The following is a 21,618-nucleotide window of genomic DNA, read 5'->3' as shown; positions in this document are numbered from 1 at the left end:
GCCACAGGGCTAGCTTAAAATGGCTCTGACTCAAGAAGACTATTTCATTGTTTTCTCTCGCTCTCTCTCAATGCAGGTCAAATCTCCTGGTTTGGGTATGAAAGCCCACGGAGTTTCTGGGACTATATCCGCGTGGCCTGCTGTAAGGTGCCTCACAGTTGCATCTGCAGCATTGAGAACATGGAGAATGTCAGCTCCTCTCGAGCCAAGGTAAGAAATCAAGGGGTTGTTTTATTTGGGCTGAGGATACTGTTTGTGAATGATAATGATGCACAGTCTGGTGAGAAAGCACAAATATCTCATAGTGGGCATTTTAGAAGGCGTGGTGTGGAACATGAAGGCCTAAACGTGCCTTTGCGCTTCCATTTTCGACTCCATCTCATTTGTGTGGCATTCGGAGGCGTAGGTGGGCAGAAAAGCTGGGAGAGCCACCCCTCTTTGCTTTGCTTCATCTTGGAAGATCACCTGGTTTTAGACCTGCATGATATTTTCCATGTGAGATACGGGCCTCAGTGGTCTCATCCCTACACAGCATTCCCTTCAGGAGAATGGATCAGCAGGCTGTAACTGGCAGCATGCAGATAATAGAACAAGGGGCCTATGCATTTTTTGGGAATTCAAGGGTTAAATCCTGGGACGAAAATGAAGTCTGCATCTCTGAGCTGCAATGGTTTGAACATTATGGTAGCATTGAACACACAGTGGCATTTCCATCACAATGTGTGCAGATCAGCTGAACTGATGTTTGGAATAGAGATGAAGCCATGGTTATTGGGATGGCATCCACCAGGGCAGATGCATTAGAGGATATTGCCACCTTGGCCTCCAATTGGCGCTTGTGCTGAATGTTTTGGTGGCTAATTTGTTTTAGGCTGCCAAGAACTTTGGAACCCGCTTCTTGACTTATTTAAGACTGTCATTAAAACGTATGTTAGACCTGAGACCTCAATGATCTGTGTAGTAGACCCATTTCTGGTCTGCCTTGGTAAATGTAGAGGATGCCATTTTTCTATAAGGTCCTCACAGGACAAACTCTCCATTTTGCAAAGTCAGACCTATTGGTTTTGCTAATGGTTCATATTTCAGTTCTGTCCTTGAAGGAAATTGCCACTGCTTTCAATTCATATGGTTTTCTGTTTGATGTGACAGGGCGGCTAAAACGGCCATGTCAGGGGGTGGTGGCCGGGGAGAGCCTGACACTAACATCTAAGTATGCCAAAGGGAGTGTGGGCAAGACCCCTCCGAGCAGCTATGAACGTGATCTGATGATGGCACTGATGCCACAACAGGGAGCTGGAGCCGTGCCCCCAGCAAGCCCAGCTGCAGGTAGACAGACCAACACCGGAGCCGGAGTGCCGCTGGAGATGCAGCACTGGTGCTGCACCAGACATCTGGAGAGGCCAGGCTGCGCAAGCTGGCCAAGCACACTAGCAGCCTACGACACTCCACACAGAGGACGCATGTGCGACCCCTGCAGCAGGAGAGGAAGGGCGAAGCTGTCACCAGAATGGTTGCTACCACAATTCAGCAAGCCCACGTCTCAATGTAAAAGGGAGCACGTCTTCAGCAGACGGTGTCTGCTGTGTTGCAGCTGGAACCTAAAGAGTCAACCCTGCTAAACCATCATGGAATTTTGTATAAATAAAATCCTCAATGACGACCTTATTAATGAAGATCCCATTAGCCCACCAGTAATTGCTAACTTAAATAAGAGCCTGCAGAAAGGCCTAAACTACTTGGGAACAAGAGTTCCCTTGAGACCAGTAAATTGTCTGTTTAAAGCATGGCAGGACCATGCAAAGGGTGGGGCTTACAAGCCCTTTTAAGCCTCGCGCTAGCCCTCCCCTGTCACGCCTGCTTGTGGCAGGTAAGGCATTGACAGGGCGAGATGGCCAATCCTGGGAGAGGGTGGACTGTTTAACAGATAAGTTGAGAGTTGCTTAGTGTGGGTTGTGCTTGGGTGAGGACAGGAGGTGGCGAACGTCCAAGAGGCCAGAGGAGAGTGCAGAAGGAGTGTGGAAGTTTCTGGAGAGAGGAGTATTTGGAGTATTTGTGCATAGGAGTGATGAGTGAGTGTACTAGTAGTAGAGTATGGGGAGATAGTAGTTGTAAGTGGCGGTACTGGTACTGGGAGTAGCAGAATAGTAGTGGGGGAGAGTTGTAATGGTAAGAAGTAGCAGTTGTAGAGTATGGTATTGAGAGTAGAGATTGAGAGAAGAGGCAGTAGATAAGCAATGGTAGTAGTGAGGTAGTAGCGGAAGAGGAGTAGTGGTAAGAGGGGAAAGGCGGTAGCAGTAGCATAGAGGTAGTAGTGATAAGGAGATGGGGTAGTAGGAAGGAGAAGATAACAATGGAGGGGGTGTAGTATTGGTAGTGGAGGTAATATTGGTAATGAGGTCAGCAGTAAGAAGGGAAGTACCATCAAAGGGTGGAGATTGGAAGGCGGAGTGAGATCAAAGGAATTTAACCATAGTTAGGAGGAGAACATCTTGGCACCCAGTATATTAGGTCAGGAGGGACAGTGTGAGTGACGAGTCGAAGGAACCGGGTGGAAGGAGGCACCAACCCTAATGTTCCTAGAAAACTAAGCAGAGCTAGGCGAGGGACAATTAGAAGGCCCCTGGGAAGTTAGGTAGCCATTCTCTCAAGGAGAACACCATTAGCCCTAGGAAGATCAATAGACAGTAGGGGGTCATCTGGCCATATCACTAACACCCGTTATGGATGCCTGGGCTAGGGAAGAGGGGAAAGAGGGGGAAAGAGGGAGAATCAACAAAAGTTATGCACACCTTGCCCTCCCATCCTTACAACATGGAAACAATTACATCAGGGGTGCAAAAGTGTTTCTCTGAAGGTACTCCTGTTTTGGGCTGTCCTGTCCAAGGATCAGGCCTTTTTCCCTCGATTTATATATATTTTTAAAACTTTTTTATAAATCAGAAAGCTAAATGCTAGAAGGCATTGCGAGGTATACATATTCCCTGTATTGCTATTTTTTTCTTTAGCATTTGCCTTACATCTCATTATACCATTTCCATCCTTATCATGAGATTGAACATGTATTATGTACTGTAGCCGATCAAACTGATAATTGTTCATCTTTAATAATGCAAAGGAGAGGAATGTTTGAACCTTTTCTGCATTGCATTGCAAAAGCGGTGATTAGGTAGGTATTCAAGGTGCCCACTTTTCCACCCCCTGTTCAGGTGTGCTCTTCCCTTCACTCCTGGAACAAACACCGCTTACCCCTTTCTCTTGACAGAAGGTAAATGTTGGAGGTGCTTTATGGCGGCATTCCACCTACAATACAACTGTTACGGTTGGTGGTATTCCATTGGGACGCAGCAGGTTGTAAATACCACCAACACTGCAGTATGGCTGGAGGTACAACAGGAAAAATGTGCAAATACTGCTATTTTCTTTACCATTGTTGTTTTAACTGAAGGACATTTTTTGTATCTTTTTGTTTCGTGATGTCCTCTATCATGCATGGAAATAAACATGCAGAGACTGTAGATGTCAACTCGTTTTAATTCTCTTCTTGCTGTGTTTGCTCTCTAAGTAGATCACACATTTGGAATTCATTCTGAAAATAGACTTCCTTGGCAGGTCCTAAATCGTGCCCTGAAGGGCTACACCCGGCTCACAGTCCATATGTTGTGCACCAGTGAACTACCATGTGTTGCAAAAAAAATATCTGCAAACGTCAAATGTTCTTTTATTATTCCGAGATGAATTCACTAGAAGTATTGTTACAATATGTGTCACTGGGCAAAGTTATATCGCACGCCGTACTAATGCTTTGCTGTAACGCAGTGATTTATTCAATAGGACGTACATGAAGACATTCAGCTGCAGCGTGCAACTGTGGAAGGGAAAAGCACACTGATAAGAACAATCACCACAGAGCGACAACAGATTGTCAGACATGATGTGCTGTTCCCGGGTTGGCGCCTGTGAAAATACGGACTTTGTTTTAGGATACAAAGGCCCAGTGAAAGGCACTCTGCATCACAAAGCCTTAGATCCAAAAAACTGGAACGCACTACCACCAGAACTCCGAAAAGAAACTTCACGCACAGTGTTCCGTAAGGCTCTGAGAACTCAACTCTTCCACTAGACACTGTGCCACAGTCACACCCTGCCCTAATGCCCAAAAACCTATTGTGGCTCTTGTGTGCCACGCGTTTCAACTGTCTATGAGTAGAAACACCCCCTGTAAACTGCTGTGAACTGTATTTAAAATGCAATAGGTTAGAAGCAAGTAACCTGTAACAGCGCCACGATTCCCAAGGGCCATTGAGCACTTTATAAATTCAAATAAATAAAGCTGCAGATTGGTATGGAATGGAAGCTTTGATGGTATAGTCTTCTAACAGCCTAACCATTGCAGCCATTCAAAGGTTCTCACAACAAAAAAGATAACAAAATCATTGTGTCTCAAAAGCTTGCCTCTGTCCCGAACACTAATAACTTAAACCAACTGAGCAAGGATGATCTCTTCTCAGAGTAGTGTTCATTGTAGTTCCAACCAACAGAAAAGTTCCCAGTCTCTGAGGTAATCAAAACTCATGAAAACCACCAATGTTCACAAATATAATACTCTAAGGCTAGAGCTGTGCTCCTTTCCCCTACAATTGTTCTTGTTCTGCTTTCCTTCCTTATTGGCTCCTGATCTTCTTATTTTCTTAGCAAATGTCACTGGGTAATTCACAAGAATATGCTTCTGAAATTCACAGTTCCTTCTCCCACCAACCTGGCACACTTCCCCACCAAGTGTAGGATTCCTTTTAATTAGTATCTGGCGAGGGGGGTGGCGGCCACCCTGCCAATGAGGAGGCTTGGAACGGGGTCCTTACCACACAGGGAAAGACCCCGCTACAAGCACCCTTGGAGCAGGAGGCCACCATCTTCCCTCACCGGGACCAAAGGTAAGTGCACTCGCCGCATCCCTGACCCTCCCCCCCACAGGGTCCCAGCCCCTTTAATGCTTTGAATTCCATATGGGTGCGTGTCCCAGACTCGCGATGTCCTCTCAGGGTCCCAGACCCACCTATTCCAGCTTCTGCTTTCACCCCCCCTGGACCTCTTGGACCTCTAGCACCTCACGGGCAACCTGCATACCTGTTTGTCTCTCCCGTGCAGGTACCAGTGTTTCCCGGGCAGCTGTGTCACTTCTTGAGGGCCTGGTAGCGTTCGGGTAACCAACGGGGTCTGCAGCTTCTCTGCAGTTGTCTGACTCTTCCCGGCTGCCGTCCTCTCTCTCTCTGGTGCTTTTCCAGGGCTTGGGTTGTCCATAGGTTCGACAAGCAGCAGCCTGAGTAGTCCTTCCGCCCTGGATCGCGTTTGGGTTCTCTTTGTTCTCAGTTCATGGCTTCCCTTTTGGCTTGACTCTGCTCAGCTGGTGCACGGCTCTCGCAGTTCATCCTCGGAGAACAGCTCTCCCAGCATCTCAGCTTAGCTGCATGTGAACTCCTGCGCTGGGGTGTTGAATTTCTTTGGGCCAATCACATACTGTGAGAGGCTTGACCGCTCACTCTGGTTCTCTAGATCAATCCTCAGACTCCTGGTCATCTTCTTCACAGTACTTAAAATAGAGCCATATGTAGCATCCTTTTTATTCTTTGGTGTTTTAGTCCTGTCAAATATATTAGGTTTACTAACTTGACAATAGACCCTATGTACACATTGGCCATATATAAAGAGGGGAAAGCAGGATTTAGCATTGGAGAAAGGGGTTGGGTGTATAGAAGCCGGGGTGTATACCGCATTCTCTTAGAATCGTTGTCCTGAATCCCATAAGGGACTTCCTTCCCCATGTTTTCCTCCCACGGTGCACCACCCCCAAGGGGAATATTGTACTGTGGGCGACCCACCCTGGTCCCATGGGAAAGGTCACCCACGAGGGAAAAGGGACAACATCCTCAGATTCATCACAATCAATAACGGCAATAATAGCAATGAGTAAAGCAGCACAAACTTGTAAAATACAATGTAGCATGCAACATGTAAACAAGACTCTCCTAAAAGTAACATTTATCATTTCTCTCCCCAATTTGGAATGCACTTGCTCCTACGAAATGTCTGTCACTATAATAGATTTTTCACCACGAGGAACCTTTTCTGTGTTATAGAATAGCTGTTTGACACTAGTGCCCCTCTGATGTGCTATTTATAGCTAGATGTAAAAGGTGCACCGGGAAAATCCTGTATGTAACCAACCAATCTCTCTGTAGACTCCACAGCTGAACTCATTGGAAAAGCTTTTCAAAATCTCTTTGAAAATTAAGGCCAGCAGTGTACGCTTGTGGCAACCAGATGAATCGGTTCCCTTATTACCTGGTAATTGAAGAATGGGCCATGGGTGTGTGATGGCCCATACCTTTTTATTTAATATATTCTACTTATGTGATGTACTTCCACCAGGAACTAAAGAAGATCCATATTCTTCTACTGCTCAAACCTTCAGATGATGCCGCCATTCTAGCAAACTATCTGCTCATTGCCATCACTCCATTTACTGAAAATATCCTTGAGAAGAGTGCCATAGCTCAACTTCATGATTTCTGTAAATTGAATAATGAGCTTCTACAATCCTTAGATGGGGACTTCATTCTGGGCTTTTCTGCATCCTTTGACACTGTAACCATGCCACCCAGCTTGCCTGCCTGTAGAACCTTTTTTGCACAAATGACAGTGCCCTTGGGTGCATCATGTCCTCCCTACATGGAAGGGTGGGGTCCAGACTAGGTCTGGCCTTTCTCTCCATGCTTAGAACTTACATCAAGGGTTTCCTCAAGGCTCTATACTAATAACACTGGCTCTCCAATATCCACCTTCACTCACCAACAGACCTTATTACCCTTATTTCCTTAATGTTCTATACATATACTAATGACACACAGATTGATTTCATGTTGGGCTGTGACCTCTCTGGCAATTAGTCTCATCAAATACGGCCTTCCCTATGTCCTTAACTGGATTACTCTTAACCTTTGTCTAAAAGCAGAAAATGTAATTTACATGGTGTGACGTGTCAGAAATGAAAGCCACACACAAAGTTGTCATGTTTTGGTTAAAGACACTTTATTAAATAAAAATGGGTTGATAAAATGCCTCTCTGGCCCTATCCTAAAGAAGAAATCCATACCTAGAAACCAAAATTGAGGATCTTTCTTTGCCAGGATCAATGGCCCATCCTGGCCCTCACACTATACACAAAGCAGCAAAGGCTGCAAGTAATGTCTTTAACTTGATGTTGGCAAAAGTGTTGTTCAAAAACCAAAAATATAAGAATAACTCCAACAAAAATGTTCGCCACAGTAAAGACCCTTGGAAATGGGGGATGGCCCCTTTCCCTGGATTCTGAAACAGGGTGGCAAAAATGGCTCTTTAGCTAACAGTTCCTTTGTGTTTCCACTTGACTCACAAAGTTCTTGTGTAAGCAATATGTTCTGTAACAGTCTTTCTGTAGACTTTCTTGTAACTTTGCAGTTCACCTGGTATACTCTCCTGACATGAATCTCTATACAGTTTCAGCTGCCTGGTATACTCCGCAATACCACAATAGCATACACCATGAGGTGTTTGGTATATATGTCTATGGTAATATTTGCTCAAAACTTTCCCCCACACTGGCATCTCGTGCATCTGTTCTGGATTGGGGTTTGCCTTTGTACTTTGCCTTGACTGCATTCAAACAAACTTCGGATGTTTTCTACATTAGCAACTTCATACCATTCAAACACTTGCTGGCACACTTGTGGGAATGCCCCAGGGTCCCCAGCTGCTTTGGGCAAACTCACTGGTTCCATTGAGCGTCTTCGATGTGGCTCACACCTCTGTGGTGTGGCTCCTTCATCCGCTTCCAACCTTGGAGTGTGCAGACGTTCTTCCGCCATACTGCGCGGCTCTGCCGTCCCACGCCAGCTTTCCTTCACAGCCTGGACTGGAGAATGCTATCTTCTCGAGCAGCCCAACATCATGGAGCTCCTCAGCGTCTCCCAGTGTCACCACTGTCCCTCTTGCTCGCACGCAGCATCTCTCCTCCTGTCCCAGCAGCCTTCTCTGTTTTCGTGTGCCTCGTGTTCATGATCCTCAGCCTGGGGTTCAACGTCTTCTACTGCACTGCTCCCTCTCGATCCAATAGTGCAGTTGCCATCTTTAAATGTTTAGCATACTGAAGGCTTGGAAAAATAACTAGCCTGCATGTTGTACTTCGAGCTCCTGTCACTTTGCACAATCTCCCTCGTCTCAGTACATGGGTGGTTATGGGAGTTGTAGTCCATAACGTTATTGGACTTTTAACTCCAAATATGATAAGTCATTTATAACGCGCCTGTCCACAAATGTTTATAGGTGCGACAAGGGAGGGAAGACAGAAAGAGGACAAAACAATCAATCTTACTAGGCCTTGTGTCATTCAGATCGTGCAAGTGCGAAACGCAAAGTAAAGGGAGGAGGGGATGTGCCAGGGAGAGTGAAAGGGGATATGCAATCGTTCACGGCGGAATTGACCGTAGTCAATTTCGCTGTGAAACCAATTTTGATGTGGCCAAGATCAACAAATCCCTGCCCCCCGCACCCCACCACTTACCTTTTACGCATCCACTTCTTTCGGACCCTGCAGTGTCAGTTCCGTCCCTCCTATGCGGGTCAGATCTGATGCTGCAGGGGCCACTTTTCTTCTTTTTTTTCACATCCCCTGCTTCCAATCCTCTGGAAGCGGGGGACACCCCTACTACCCTCAAAGGCCATCTCCATTGAACATGGGGGGCGGGGGCCAACACCAGGAACCCTGTGCCCCATGTTCGGTAGTGATTACCCAATTTGATTGATTTTAATCGATCAAATGGTACTGGCCGAATTCGGCCAGTTGTACCATTCGATCAATTAAAATCAATCACATTGGGTAATACCGAGCAGCATGGCTCTGGATAAGTGCAAGGAGGCAGGGCACTGTAGGGTTATATAAACAGCCCCTAAGTGAGCAGTGGGCCTGGAGGCAGTGCACAGGCGACTGGTCCTGGAGAAGCCTGGTACCCAGGAGACTCTAAGGGTAGCCAGACCACCATTCAGCGCAGCAGACAGATAGGTCAGCAGGGAAGATAGAGAGAGAAAGCAGAGGGGAAAATGAAGGTCTTGAGCTGCTTCCGGAACTTCAGGTGGTCTGTCTCAAGTCTGAGAGGGGCAGGGATGCCATTCCAGATGGAGTCACCTGCAGAGGAGAGAGATCTACCCCCCCACTCTCTGCCTGGAGAAGCGCCTGACCTTCAGAGAGTTAGAGGTGGCTGAGCAAAGGGCATGAGAAAGAAGGTGGTTTGGAAGAAAGAGTTAGATGTAGTGCAGGCCTGGCCCCAGAAAGCGTTGTGGACGATGCAGGGGGTCTAGAACTTGATCCTTGCAGCCACCGGGAGCCTGAGGAAAGATGTCGGGCTGGAGAGATACGGTCCATGGGCTTGAGGCCAAGGACAAGTCGTGCAGTCCTGTTCTGGATTAGTTGCAGGGGGCAGCGAGTAGAGGAAGGCAGATTGAGAAAGAGGCTCTTGCAGTAGTCCAGCCTAAAGAGAACCAAGGCTCTGAAGAGAGTGAGCTTCTGGGGGACAGTGCGAAAAGGAAGAATACCTCAGAGGAGGTGCAGCTGGTGGTGGGAATTCTTGGCAAGGTCCATGATGTGAAGAGAGAAAGAGAGAGTGGAGCTGAAGATGACACCAAGGTTTTTTGCCTCACAGGAACGCAATGGAAGAGGGCCCAAGGAGGGCGACGAGACTGAGCGAGGGAAAGTGGGAGCAGTGGTCCCAATGAGAAGGATCTCAGTCTTACTGGCATTAAGGCAGAGATTGTTGGAGGCACACCAATCCTGAATTGCGGATAGACCATCTGGAATAAGCAGGAGAGGAGAGGAGGCTGAGGGGAGCCTGAAAGAGAGCTGAGTGACATCTGCATAACACTGAACGTTAGCTAGAGATAAGGTTGGCCAAAGAGGCCAAGTAGACATTGAATAGCCAGGGTGAGAGGATAGAGCCCTGTGAAACACCACATGTGGAGATAGAGGTGGTGGAGAGAAAGGACGCAAGTTGGAACTGGGAGGGCCAGTCCAGGAGGAAGGAGGACAAACACTCCAGGGTCTGATCTCTGATGCCCAGGTTTTCACAGAGTCGATTGATCAGGATGGCATGATTGACTGTGTCAAAAGCAGAGGAAAGGTCAAGGAGGATGAGGACAGAAGGAATGCTTGAATCAAGATTAGTGAGCAGATCTTCATGGATGTTCATGAGCAGTTTCTGTGTCTCTGGCTGCGCTGAAGCCAGACTGATGGTCATGGAGACAACCAACCTATTCAGTGTGGAGCGTAATCTGGTAGCTGGCCAGCTTTTCCAGGAGTTAGTGATGTATCCTGAGCCAGTGATGACAGGGAGCAGGAACCAGGCTGACTCAGGTAAGTGTAAAAAGGGAAACAAGCTTTATTCTCCTTGGTTACATAGCATAGACAAAGAAAGGTAGGAGAGTAGGTAATAAGCCTCTGCCCTGGTTCCCAGTCCATCTCCCAGTGCCAACCGTCCCTCTCTAGAATCCTCAGGCCGCCCACACTCCAAGCTCCACTTAAACATTCTATGAGGCCCTTGCATACACTCAGCCATTCACCACAATCATACCATGATACCACACATCCCCCTCCTTAACAAACAAACAGAAATCAGAATACCCTCACCATCATGTTAGGATCACAATCTAAACAACAAAACATTTTCTACCCCGGCCTGCCACACCGAGGTCTCAGTGCTGCCACCACCGAGCGCATACCTTGCCACATGGACAATCAAAACTAAACTACCATCATAAACCCTCCTAAACTACCACCTTTTGCCAACTTCCACTCCTGGCCTCAAGCCTGCCACACTTGAGCACAAACCCTGTCTCAACGAGACTAACATACCTTCCAACATATAGTGTAGCCAAACCGTATACAATTGGCCTGAACAAAATCCTAACATGCCAACAACAACAATACCAACAAACACGCCTAAACACCTATCCCTTCTCCCCTAAAGAAAACACAGAAAAGGATGAAATATAAAAGCAAAGAGACCAACTGGACAAAGACCATATAAACCACAACACAACCACAAAAAACGTGGTGCGTAAAATGTGCACAGTCACTAACATGCAAAACGAAACTTCCGTTCAAGCACCAACAAAATGTAAAATTGTGGCACCTGCTAAAGGTTTCCGCTACAAAAAAAACACTGAAACCCAGTGCAAGCACAACAAGGTGGAAAAATGCAGTGCTTCTCCGATGTTAAAATTGTTAGATAATAGTACATTAATAATTACATCGTCTCTCCATAGACAATTAAAACTTATCTCCACTGTCTGTGTGCTAATCTCGCAGTAACTTCAACCTAACTAGGCATTAAAAGGAATAAACATCTCTCGTGAACTGCACTTCCTGACACCACAGACATTAGGAGTCCAAGAAATCACTCCTAATCCTGAAACTATAACATTCTACAAGAGACAAAAACCAAAACACTAAAATATATATATATAGTGTAGACTACTCCCATAAATTCATGCGTACTACCTACACCTCAATGTCTCCTACTATAGTGTCCTACTATAGGATGCTTATATATTAAGACCCTCCCCGAATAGGATGCTTCTATCCAAAGATCCTCCCCAAACACAAATCACTTATTTGTGTTTAACCTCCAAACACCGGTCTCCCAAGGGTCTCCATAAGGCATCACACCTGGCCAGCATGTGATCCTCACCCTCAACTAGATGCGTGCTACCTCTCACACGCCTACTTCTCCCAACGTACGTACTCACGACTGCACACACCCAATGCAGTAACATTCACTTCAAACGTGCTACTTCACACACGCACCCAACATACACATGTATGTCACACATACCTACAGTTGCATGCTCCAAACGCACACTCATCTTCAGACGCATACTAAGTTTGCAACTTCAACATGCATGCAACTTCTCTAAATTGCATTAAACTTTACATATGCACTCAATATTCTCCCACTATACATCTACTAAAAAGGGATGATGTACACTAACAGACATGGTGTTGATCAGGCACCATTCTGGAAGCGTCATCTCAGATACAGAATTTTCCTTATTGAACAATGCCTTATTGTGCAATATTAAATTTAAAATACCTTTTTTTCCCGTAATTGCATTAAAACCTCTGTGGACCTTAGCATCATTCAAAACTAATTCAAAGCAAAATACATTTGTTGAAACTTCATTCAAAACCTGTTATATGAAACACTCATGATCCATTTCAAATTTGTGCATATTCATCAACATTCCCCATTATGCCTACAGACTGTATAAAAATAAACCGTTGCACATGTATAATAAAAATATACTATCAAAATATACTATATTTATTTTGACACCTTCCACATATATGACATCCTGTATTCCAAATGTCTCCATGCTACATACTGACCAATCACGCGACAACACAGCTTCAACATATTATAAATCATAAGGTAAAACAAAATCTTGTGAAACCAAATACATTATTTTTCCTATAAATTTGGTTACACACTACAACCTCTTCTAGCATCATTCTAGTTCATTATTTTTCAATAGTAGACTCCGGACCGCAATGATGCGCAGTTAGCTGCCATGTAACAGTACCTCCAAATAATAAAAAAAAAAATTTCCAGCACGGACGAATATTAAAATCCGTCCGGAGCGCCAGCTCTCGCCCAATGTCATAATACACCGTCAAGGTTTATAATCCTATAGCTTGTCAAAGGTTCTTGTGCTGTTAAATCATGACGTTGCCGTATGATCCGAAGCCTCCTCATCTCTGCCTCCATGTCAAAATGCCTCAGTCCCGCAAAGCGTTTCATTCCATCCCATGAAGAAACTTTAAACGTTTCTGCACACGTCCGACTGACATGCAGAGGGCCTTTTGCCGTTCCGATTCCTTCCGACTTCCTCGGCTTCATAGTTCCTGAAAGGGAACGTCATCACACACTACAGCGTTATGAGGACCTTTCCTCTAATTCTTTGCTCCGAACACTGAGACGGGGAAACATGGTGCCGGGCCTTTTATCTTGCGTTACAGCCAACTGTCACGCTGGAACGCAACCAAGGGAGGGCCTGCTGGGTGCGCGCACCACCCACAGCCATCATGGACCCTCTATGGCCCATACGCTTCTGGCGCTGCGCACTTTTCCCCACAGTACCCCTTGTGCTGCATACATTCAGATGGGCTGGGCCACATCAAACGCTGGGGATAATTACTTGATCTCTTTATAGCAGTCTCGCGCTCCCTGCATACGGCCCATGCTGGCAACTTCAAATACCTGCATTTAACCACTGCAGCATCGCACTCTCTGGCTTTACTGCTGCCCGTCCTCCCGTTCGCCTGTCAGTATCACAGCTTCTCATGGTTGCCTGCCAGGATGTAAATGCCACAGTTCCTTATGCCCTGCAGGACTTACTCCGCCTCACAAAGCGGCGCACGCACACGATTTCAAACACTGATTAACTCCTCATAAGTACACTAATGCCAGCATAGTGTACGCTTCTCCAGGCTGCCTGCAAGGATGCTCAGCTTAATCACATGTATCCTGCAGGACTTCTCTCCTGGGCCATACCGACCCCAAATAGCATGGACTTCACCAGTATCCACATGCTCCAGCCTCCGCTTTATTTTCTAGGACTCTATTCTTCACCTGGAGCGACATCACCTCCGAGGCCTCACTTCTCCGTCTCCTTGGATCTCTCCTTCTCCAGTTTTCTACTGGTTCCCCACCGTCCTTCAGGTTCTTAGATCCTCGTCGCCAAAAATTATGTATCCTGAGCCAGTGATGACAGGGAGCAGGAACCAGGCTGACTCGGGTAAGTGTAAAAAAGGAAACAAGCTTTATTCTCCTTGGTTACATAGCATAGACAAAGAAAGGTAGGAGAGTAGGTAATAAGCCTTTGCCCTGGTTCCCAGTCCATCTCCCAGTGCCAACCGTCCCTCTCTAGAATCCTCAGGCCGCCCACACTCCAAGCTCCACTTAAACATTCTATGAGGCCCTTGCATACACTCAGCCATTCACCACAATCATACCAGGATACCACAGTTTGCCCAGGAAAAGAGTGATAGAGATCGGGTGATAGTTTGCCAGACAGGTTGGATCAGCAAAAGGCATTTTAAGGAGTTCCATTTGCAAAAGAGTGATTGCAGAAATCGGCCAAGGCTGGAGCGAGGGTGTTGATGTGGTCCTTGATGGTTCTGGAGGAGCACGGTTCACCTGTTTGGATGGCCTTTTCATAGATCGAACTTGTCTAGAAACCTGTTCAGGTGTGGTAGGAGAGAAAGAGGAGAAGCGAGGAGGAGAGGGAGAGGCAGCCAGAGAGGAGCTGGGAGCGGTAGAGGGAGAGGAGGAGGAGAGGGAGGAGACAGCAAGTCCTGAGTTTTAGTGGTAAAGTGAGAAGCAGGAGCTGTACAGAGTGCCTGGGAGGGAACAGGAGTGGTGGAGACTGAAAGATTGGCCAGCTCCTTAAGAGTATGGCCGTGATAGAGGCCTCAGAGACACAGGCTTGGATGTGAGCTCTCTTCTTGGACAGGACAGGGAGCCTGTATTGCCTTTGGAGCAGGCAGCAGACCAGTTTGTCAGAGGATGCGCCCGATGACCTCCACTTGCTCTCAGCCACCCTACACTAGTGTTTCAGGATGGCTAGGCCACAGTCGTACCAAGAGTTGCACTTGGAGGTAGTCTTCAGATGGATTCTCGTAACAGGGGCAATGACGTCCAGAGTGTTGGAGATAGAAAGATGCAGGTTAGAGAGTGCTGTGTAAGAGTGTGAGTCAGCCACAGGCATGGGAGGAGCAGAGAAAGTAGCGGCAAAGGCTTCCACTGACACACTCTTCATGGGCCGAATGACCGAAAAGGTAGGTGGCAGTGCTGGGGCAGGCTAAGCCTGGGGGACAGAAAGCGTCAGGTGAGAGGAGAGCGTCAGGTGAGAGGAGAGCAGAAAGTGGCCAGTCCAAGAGAGAGGAGTGGTGAGCGAGTTTGAAAGGGGATGTCTGAGGAGATGAGAACATCCAAGGTATGCCCGGCAGAGTGTGTCGGACCAGAGGAATGAAAAGAGAGGGAGTGTCACAGAGGTTGTGGAGGAGCCCAGAGGAGGGATTAGAAGCATCCTAGTGGATGTTGAGATCTCAGAGGAGAAGTTGCGAGGTAGAGGCATGGAGAGAAGAGGAGAGGTCAGCCCACTCTGAGAGGAAGAAGGATACCTGGCCCAGTATCCTGTAGATGGTGGCCAGAATTAGAGAGAGGCCAGGAGAGATAGAGTAGGCCTGCATAGGAATTACTGAAGCAGGAACCCACTCCAAAAAGATCAGAGCAACTCCACCTCTGGGAAGGTTGGTTCTGGTTTCGGATAGAGGATCTTGTAACCATCAGAGTGTCAAAACTTGTAACAAAGCTGGCCGTGAACCATGTCTCGGTGAGAGCGAGGACATCCATGTCAAGTTCTTCGAGGAGGTGGCAGATGTCAAGGAGTGTTTGACAGCAGAGCGAGAGTTGAGAGTAACGAGGCGGAGCAGGCTGCCACATTTTAAAGACTTCTATGGAGGGGAAAGGGCTTGAGGTACGCCCTGTGGAAGTGGTAGAGGGGCCTGAGAGTGGGCAGAGGTGGTTGAAGGAGGTGGCAAAGTAGCCAAAGAGGAGGAGGAGGGTGCCAGAGTTGTAGCGGAAGAGGGAGATTGCAGAGGAGCCAGAAAGTTGCTGGTAGGAGTAGCAGGAGAAGGAAGGAAGTGGATAACACATGGGAGATGCCTAGCGAAAAGGAGGAGATTAGGCTTAGGGCCCTGGACCAAGACAGTTCCATTCAGATAGACATTAATGATGGTCTTGGAGGAGTGGAAGGAGGCCAAGAGGACCTCTTACTGAGTGCCACTGTTAATGGAAGGAGGAAAACGCAGAGAGAGCAGTGACCATGTGAGGGGTCCATAGGTCTGGAGAGGGAACGACAAAGAGCATGTCGGTAAGAGTCTGTCTGAAGGAAGCACTAATGTAGGTATCAGCGTTAGGGAGGCCTGGGTTGGAGACCAGGATGTCCCATTTGAGTTTATTCCTTCTTCTTGACTTAGTTTGAGGCATAGGATAGAACATAGAGTAGCATTTGGAGAAGATAGGGGAGACGGAAAGCACCATAGAGGGTGCAAGGAGGAAGTTGGAAGAGGCGGCAGAAAAAGAGAGCGGAGAGATCCACAGCCCAGTGTTGAGCAATACAGGATGCGCAGACGGTGGGGGGGGGTCACACAGTTGGGAACACACAGAACCTGTACCAATATCCTGCGGAGTCCCTCAGGGTTTGTGCATCTCGCCTACCTTATACAATATATTTACAAGCTCCTCTTCGACCATCTCGACGGGCTGGGTGTCACCTACACTAACTATGCAGATGACACCCAAGTCCTCATCACACTCACGGGCTGCTATGACAAAGACGGTAAGTTACTAAATTAAATCTACCTAAATATGGAGGCATGGATGATGCCACTGGCCTATGTCTTAATGATGATAAGACAGAGCTTCTTATCATAGGCTCTCAACCATGTCTTCAAAAGTTAGATTAACTCTATAAATCCTTTAACATTGATGGCAACATCATCAAAGTCTTAAGCGAGGTCAAAACTCTGGGGATCTACCTAGACTCCACCGTTTCCCTCACTAAGCATGTCAACGCCACTGCCTCAGCTACAGCCTATACCTCCAAGCTGAATATTGCATGAAAACCCTACCTCTCTAACCAGAGCTGTATCACTTTAGCCAGAGCCTTGATCCTCTCGAAGATCGACTATTGTAACACTCTATATCTTCAGAATAACGCACTCCATTCAGCCTTAAATATCCCGGGGACTAACCATGTATCAGCAATCAGACGTGACACACAGACACACATTGGCTCCCAGTACGAGACAGAATTTTTCTTTGTACTTTAGTAGTCACTCACAATTGTCTGTCCAACACAGCACCAAAATACCTGTTCAACATATTCACCAGGAACCAATCTTCCAGACCAACTAGAACTAACTACTTACACTGCCTCAACATTCCTAAGTACAAACTTCAAAAAGCTGGTTGGTTCAAGTTTTCCGGTGCTAGCTGCTAACTTGTGGAACACCCTCCGTAATGCACTTAGCGCTGAACCTTCCTTCTTTTCAGAAACAGTGTAAAAGAATGACTTCTTGCCCAGAAAAACTAAGTCGGTAGTATCCTAGCCAGGTCTGACCTTCTTCATAGTATTGTGTCGACTTTCTGCAATTTGTTGTTCGGTATACTGATTGGCTGTTGGGCATCACAACCACCATAAACAGACAATGGTGCATCTCTGCTTATCTGTACTGATTGTCTCCTTCTGTTATCTTGATTTGTCTTGTACTAATGTTCTCGCTGTCCTCTTTTATGTTGACCTGATATGTAACACTAGTCAACAGCGCTTTGTTTGATTTCTCTCTGTCCTGATTTGTCCCTGTAACCATTGTTTAAGTATAAGCGGCCAGATGCCTCAGGGTTAGGTGCGCTTTATGAATAAACAAACAGAAGGTGCAGACCGGTACACTCAACAGTACAAACGGTTCCCCCAGCGGGGTGGGGTCCTAGAGAGTGGGAGAGAGCCCAGAGGGGACAGTTCACAGTAAAACGGAGACCACAGCAGATGAGACAGTAGGGAGTGGGAGAGAGCCTAATTGGACACAGATCACAGAACAACAGTAACCAAGAAGAAAAGGGACCTAAAGAGAAGGAGGAAGGCTGGTGGGATGCAGATCACAGTACAAGAGTAGCCATAGTTGAGGGGGGGACATAGACAGGGGAGACCACCTTAGCGACACATATCACAGTTCAATAGTAACTGCAAGAAAGGGGACCTAGAAAAAGGACACAAAGCACAATCAGGAGGGGCGAGCCTAGGGTTGTACAGAGGTAGAGTATGATTATATCAGACTGTTAGGTGGAAGTACGTGCAAGGCCGGGAAGTTCAGTAAAGAGCAGTAGTGCCTGGTCCACCTTCCCACACCTTTCTAACCTTTCGGTTGCTGATGCTCGACGGCTGTGCGGTGTGCTTGTACGCTGTGCCACTACCCCTTTTTCATCTAAACCTGCGTTGCACAACACTTCAGCCTTGTCCTGTGAGGGCTTTGCCGCAGAGGATCCGGTCCTCGGTTCTTAAAGGTTTGAATGCGTTGAGGTGGGTGCAACGTATTACGTATCGATGTGCAGCGACTCCTGCACACCTACATTGCACATCTCCGCTGCCTTGTCCTGTGAGGGCTTTGCCGCAGAGGGTCCACAACCTATTACTTGTCGACAGGCAGCATTTAATGCACACCTGTGTCCACAACACTGTGGCCTTGTCACACATCAGAAACAAAAGGTGTTTTGTGAGTTGTGGGCGTTTGAGTCAAAGGTGGGGGCCTGATCAGAGTAAAGGTTTCTTGACTTCCTCTACAAGAGGGGACCATTGGCTGACAATAGGCCATTAAAATCGAGGGAGTCAGAGGGTCCTCCTCATGGGAAAGGGAGGGATACAGTGTCTCATCCAATGAAGTCATGGCATCTCCCCGGTAGTTGTCGCTTCCCATGTGATCCTCCCTCATATAGTCACCCCTAGGTCAGGATCAGGTAGCAGCTGCTGTCCCCTGGCCACCTAGGAGGAGGTTTCCAGTGGGGAATCCATGATGACTACATTGGGCTCAACTGTCCCTCCTTACCCTTTGAATGGCCTTTTTTGATGGGCATACCACCCACTATGATCCGTTTGGCCATGAATGTGGGGGTTATCTTCAATGGCTTTCCATCACCCCACATGTCAGTGAACTGTCCAAGAAATCTCCTTTCCAGTTGCACCTGCGCAAGCATGTTCTCCCATTTCTGAATTGTGCATACAAGGTAGAAGTAACAAGGGCTAGGATTCTCATGTATTGATCACTGCAGCAGTGATTAACTTGGTCTGCCTAAGCGACTCCTGGACCAGCTTGCTTGTTATTCAAAACAAGGCAGCTAGACTTATTCTTGGACTGAACCCTATAGACCATATTACACTGTCTTTGAAATCCCCATTTAACTCCTCGTAACACCCGACTCTCATTTAAAATGCTGTCTCATTCACCAGGCCTACTGGGTACTGGGTACCTATGCTAAAAGTTATTCGTGTGGTACCTCCAGGCTTCTGTGGTCTGCATCGTCCAAATCCCAGAAGAGTAGAATTGGTGGCAACTCGGAGTGGTGAGAGCTAGTCTTTACAGATGTCTACCTACCAACCGCAGATCAGAGGAAGGCCACCTTTGCTTTACAGAAGGCTTCAAGACTTTTCCTATTTAGAAAAGCTTTTGAGGAAAAGGACCTGCTGCAGGTTTCTCTAGGAGTGTATCAGACTGTGTTCTTGGGGATCCCCCTCTTAGCACTTCCCCTACAGACTGTTTCAGATGCTATGTTTATCTAATGCACTTGTTGACTATCATACCTGGTCCTTGGGTTCCTCAAGGATGACCACTAGATCGTTAAGTACATTTTGTGTCACCTTTATTGCACTTCTGTGTGGGCTCCCCTGACCTGGCCGGTATGCTTGCCTGATCAAATGTTCCAAGGCTTTAAAGATCAGTCATCCCCGCCCCACCTTCAATTGGGGTACTATGAAGAGTCGTATTAAGAGCTGGTGTCTAATAAATCATCATTAAATATATCAATATATGTTTACATGTGTTTTAGAGCATTCTGTGTGGTTTTCTTGAACAGAACAAAAGTTAGCAGCGTGCCAAAAAGCCACTCTGCTCAATATGTATCGCTGACCTCCTAGTATCCATGTTCGAGTCACTGATGAAAACTTTGTAAGGGTGCAATACATGTCTGCTCCAGGCGATAAAGGATCTTTACTCTGAAACTTCGATCCAAAAGAGGTTAGACAAAGAAGGAAATTTAACAAGACCAATACCGACCGAGAGGGGTGTCAAACAAGGATGCCCATTAGGAGCTACACTTTTCAATTTTTACATTGCTGATGTAGGACCCGCACTAGCATCGGTGGTGTCGTTTCCACCATCTATAAATGGAGTTGAGATAAATCACATTCTATACGCAGATGACATGGTAATTTTGGACCGCACTCCCATTGGTTTACAACGAAAATTAACGGCTCTCAGAACATTTACTGAAGACCTGGGGCTAGAGATCAATGCTGCGAAATCCGAAATTCTAGTGTTGGAAAACTTAAGAGGACGGAAATCCAAAAATCAGAAGTTGACCAAAAAAGATACATAAGATACCCTATACGAGATATCTAGGAACCATCATTAATTCCAACATAAACGACGAGCCAATGTTGAGAAAGCTACTACATAGTTGCAAGCAGCTCACAACGCAAGGTAATATCATACAGAAAAAATACGGGAAATTTACGTACGATCCCGTAAGAAGATTCTATCAAGGAAAAGTGACCCCAATCCTTACGTATGGAGCTGAAAATATGTTCGGGGTTGATCACAAGGTATGGTCACGATGTGAAGGAGTCTTTTGGAAGAAAATACTGCAAGTTCCTCAAGGAACGCCAACGGCCTGTGTGCTGTACGAAGTAGGGGTTTCATCACTCAATGCACGGATTGCCTGGAATAAGTTGGCCCTGTTTAGAAAAACGAATGCAGAAGCAAACTTACCATCTGTCAAAATTTTAAGTCAAAAGAAGAGTACAAGGCAATCTGCATTAGATGAATGGAAGAGCCAGTGTAAAGAGATTCTTGCACAGGTGGGGTCGGATGAACAAACGTTATGGCAGAACCCCGACCTGGTGAAAAATAAATTATTAGATCTAGACTGGATCCAAGTATGTGAGAAAAGAGCGGCACAAACGTGTATGAATAATGCACCATCAGAAGCCAAAAAACGTAACATACTTGCAAACTATTTAATGCTATCACCGTGCAAACGACTAAGAAAATTATATCTGAAGTTCAGATTAAATATCTTCGAAACAAAAGAAGTTCTAATTTGGAGAAGGTCAATTGAAACAAGTAACTCCAAGTGCAGGTTGTGTGCCAGAGAAGACGAAAACCTAAAGCATTTGATATTGTTTTGTGCTGAATTAAAGGATCAGCGCGAACTATGTTTAAGGCGTGAGAGGAACCGAGTTCTGACATACAATGCAGAAGAATGGTGGAGGCATCTACACACTGGCGAGAGCAAAACCCTAAGGATCGCCACAATGAGATTTCTAGATCAAATCCAAATACGTTTAGAGACCAATCCAATAGAATCAGCTGACGAGGAGCCGCCACAAATATAGGTGATGTTATCGATTGACAGAAGAAAGTGAAAGAATGAGAAAAAATTAAAAAAAAAAAAAAACCACAAGATCGAACAGACTATTAAATAAGTAAAGTCAGGGACTATCTTGAATAGCGGAAAACAAATGTACAGAAGCAAAATGTAGAGTTTTAGTAGTAATCCAAATGTGGAATTGGAAATGATGTTAGTTCTTTTATCCTATATAGTTTTTTATGTCTTATTAAGATTTTTCTTTTGTCTCTTACACGTAATGTGTTCTTATAGTTATACATTTCGAAAAGTTTGTAAAAACTAAATGAAA

The 21,618-nt window shown here is 46.3% G+C and overlaps 1 protein-coding gene across 1 annotated transcript in view; it reads left to right on the top strand.

Moving 5' to 3' along the window:
* RUNDC3B (RUN domain containing 3B) overlaps positions 1-21,618 on the top strand; it is a 1,211,775-nt gene that overhangs the window by 543,682 nt on the left and 646,475 nt on the right. Inside the window, exon 3 of the mRNA XM_069648386.1 lies at positions 77-210. Within this exon, the coding sequence (XP_069504487.1) occupies positions 77-210 (134 nt within the window). The remainder of the gene's footprint in view (positions 1-76; positions 211-21,618) is intronic.

The sequence above is a fragment of the Ambystoma mexicanum genome, chromosome 2q, assembly GCF_040938575.1.
Source record: "Ambystoma mexicanum isolate Mex_15411 chromosome 2q, UKY_AmexF1_1, whole genome shotgun sequence".
NCBI lineage: Eukaryota > Metazoa > Chordata > Amphibia > Caudata > Ambystomatidae > Ambystoma > Ambystoma mexicanum.
The sequence above is the reverse complement of the archived record's forward strand: the minus strand, read 5'-3'. Positions and strand labels throughout refer to the sequence as shown.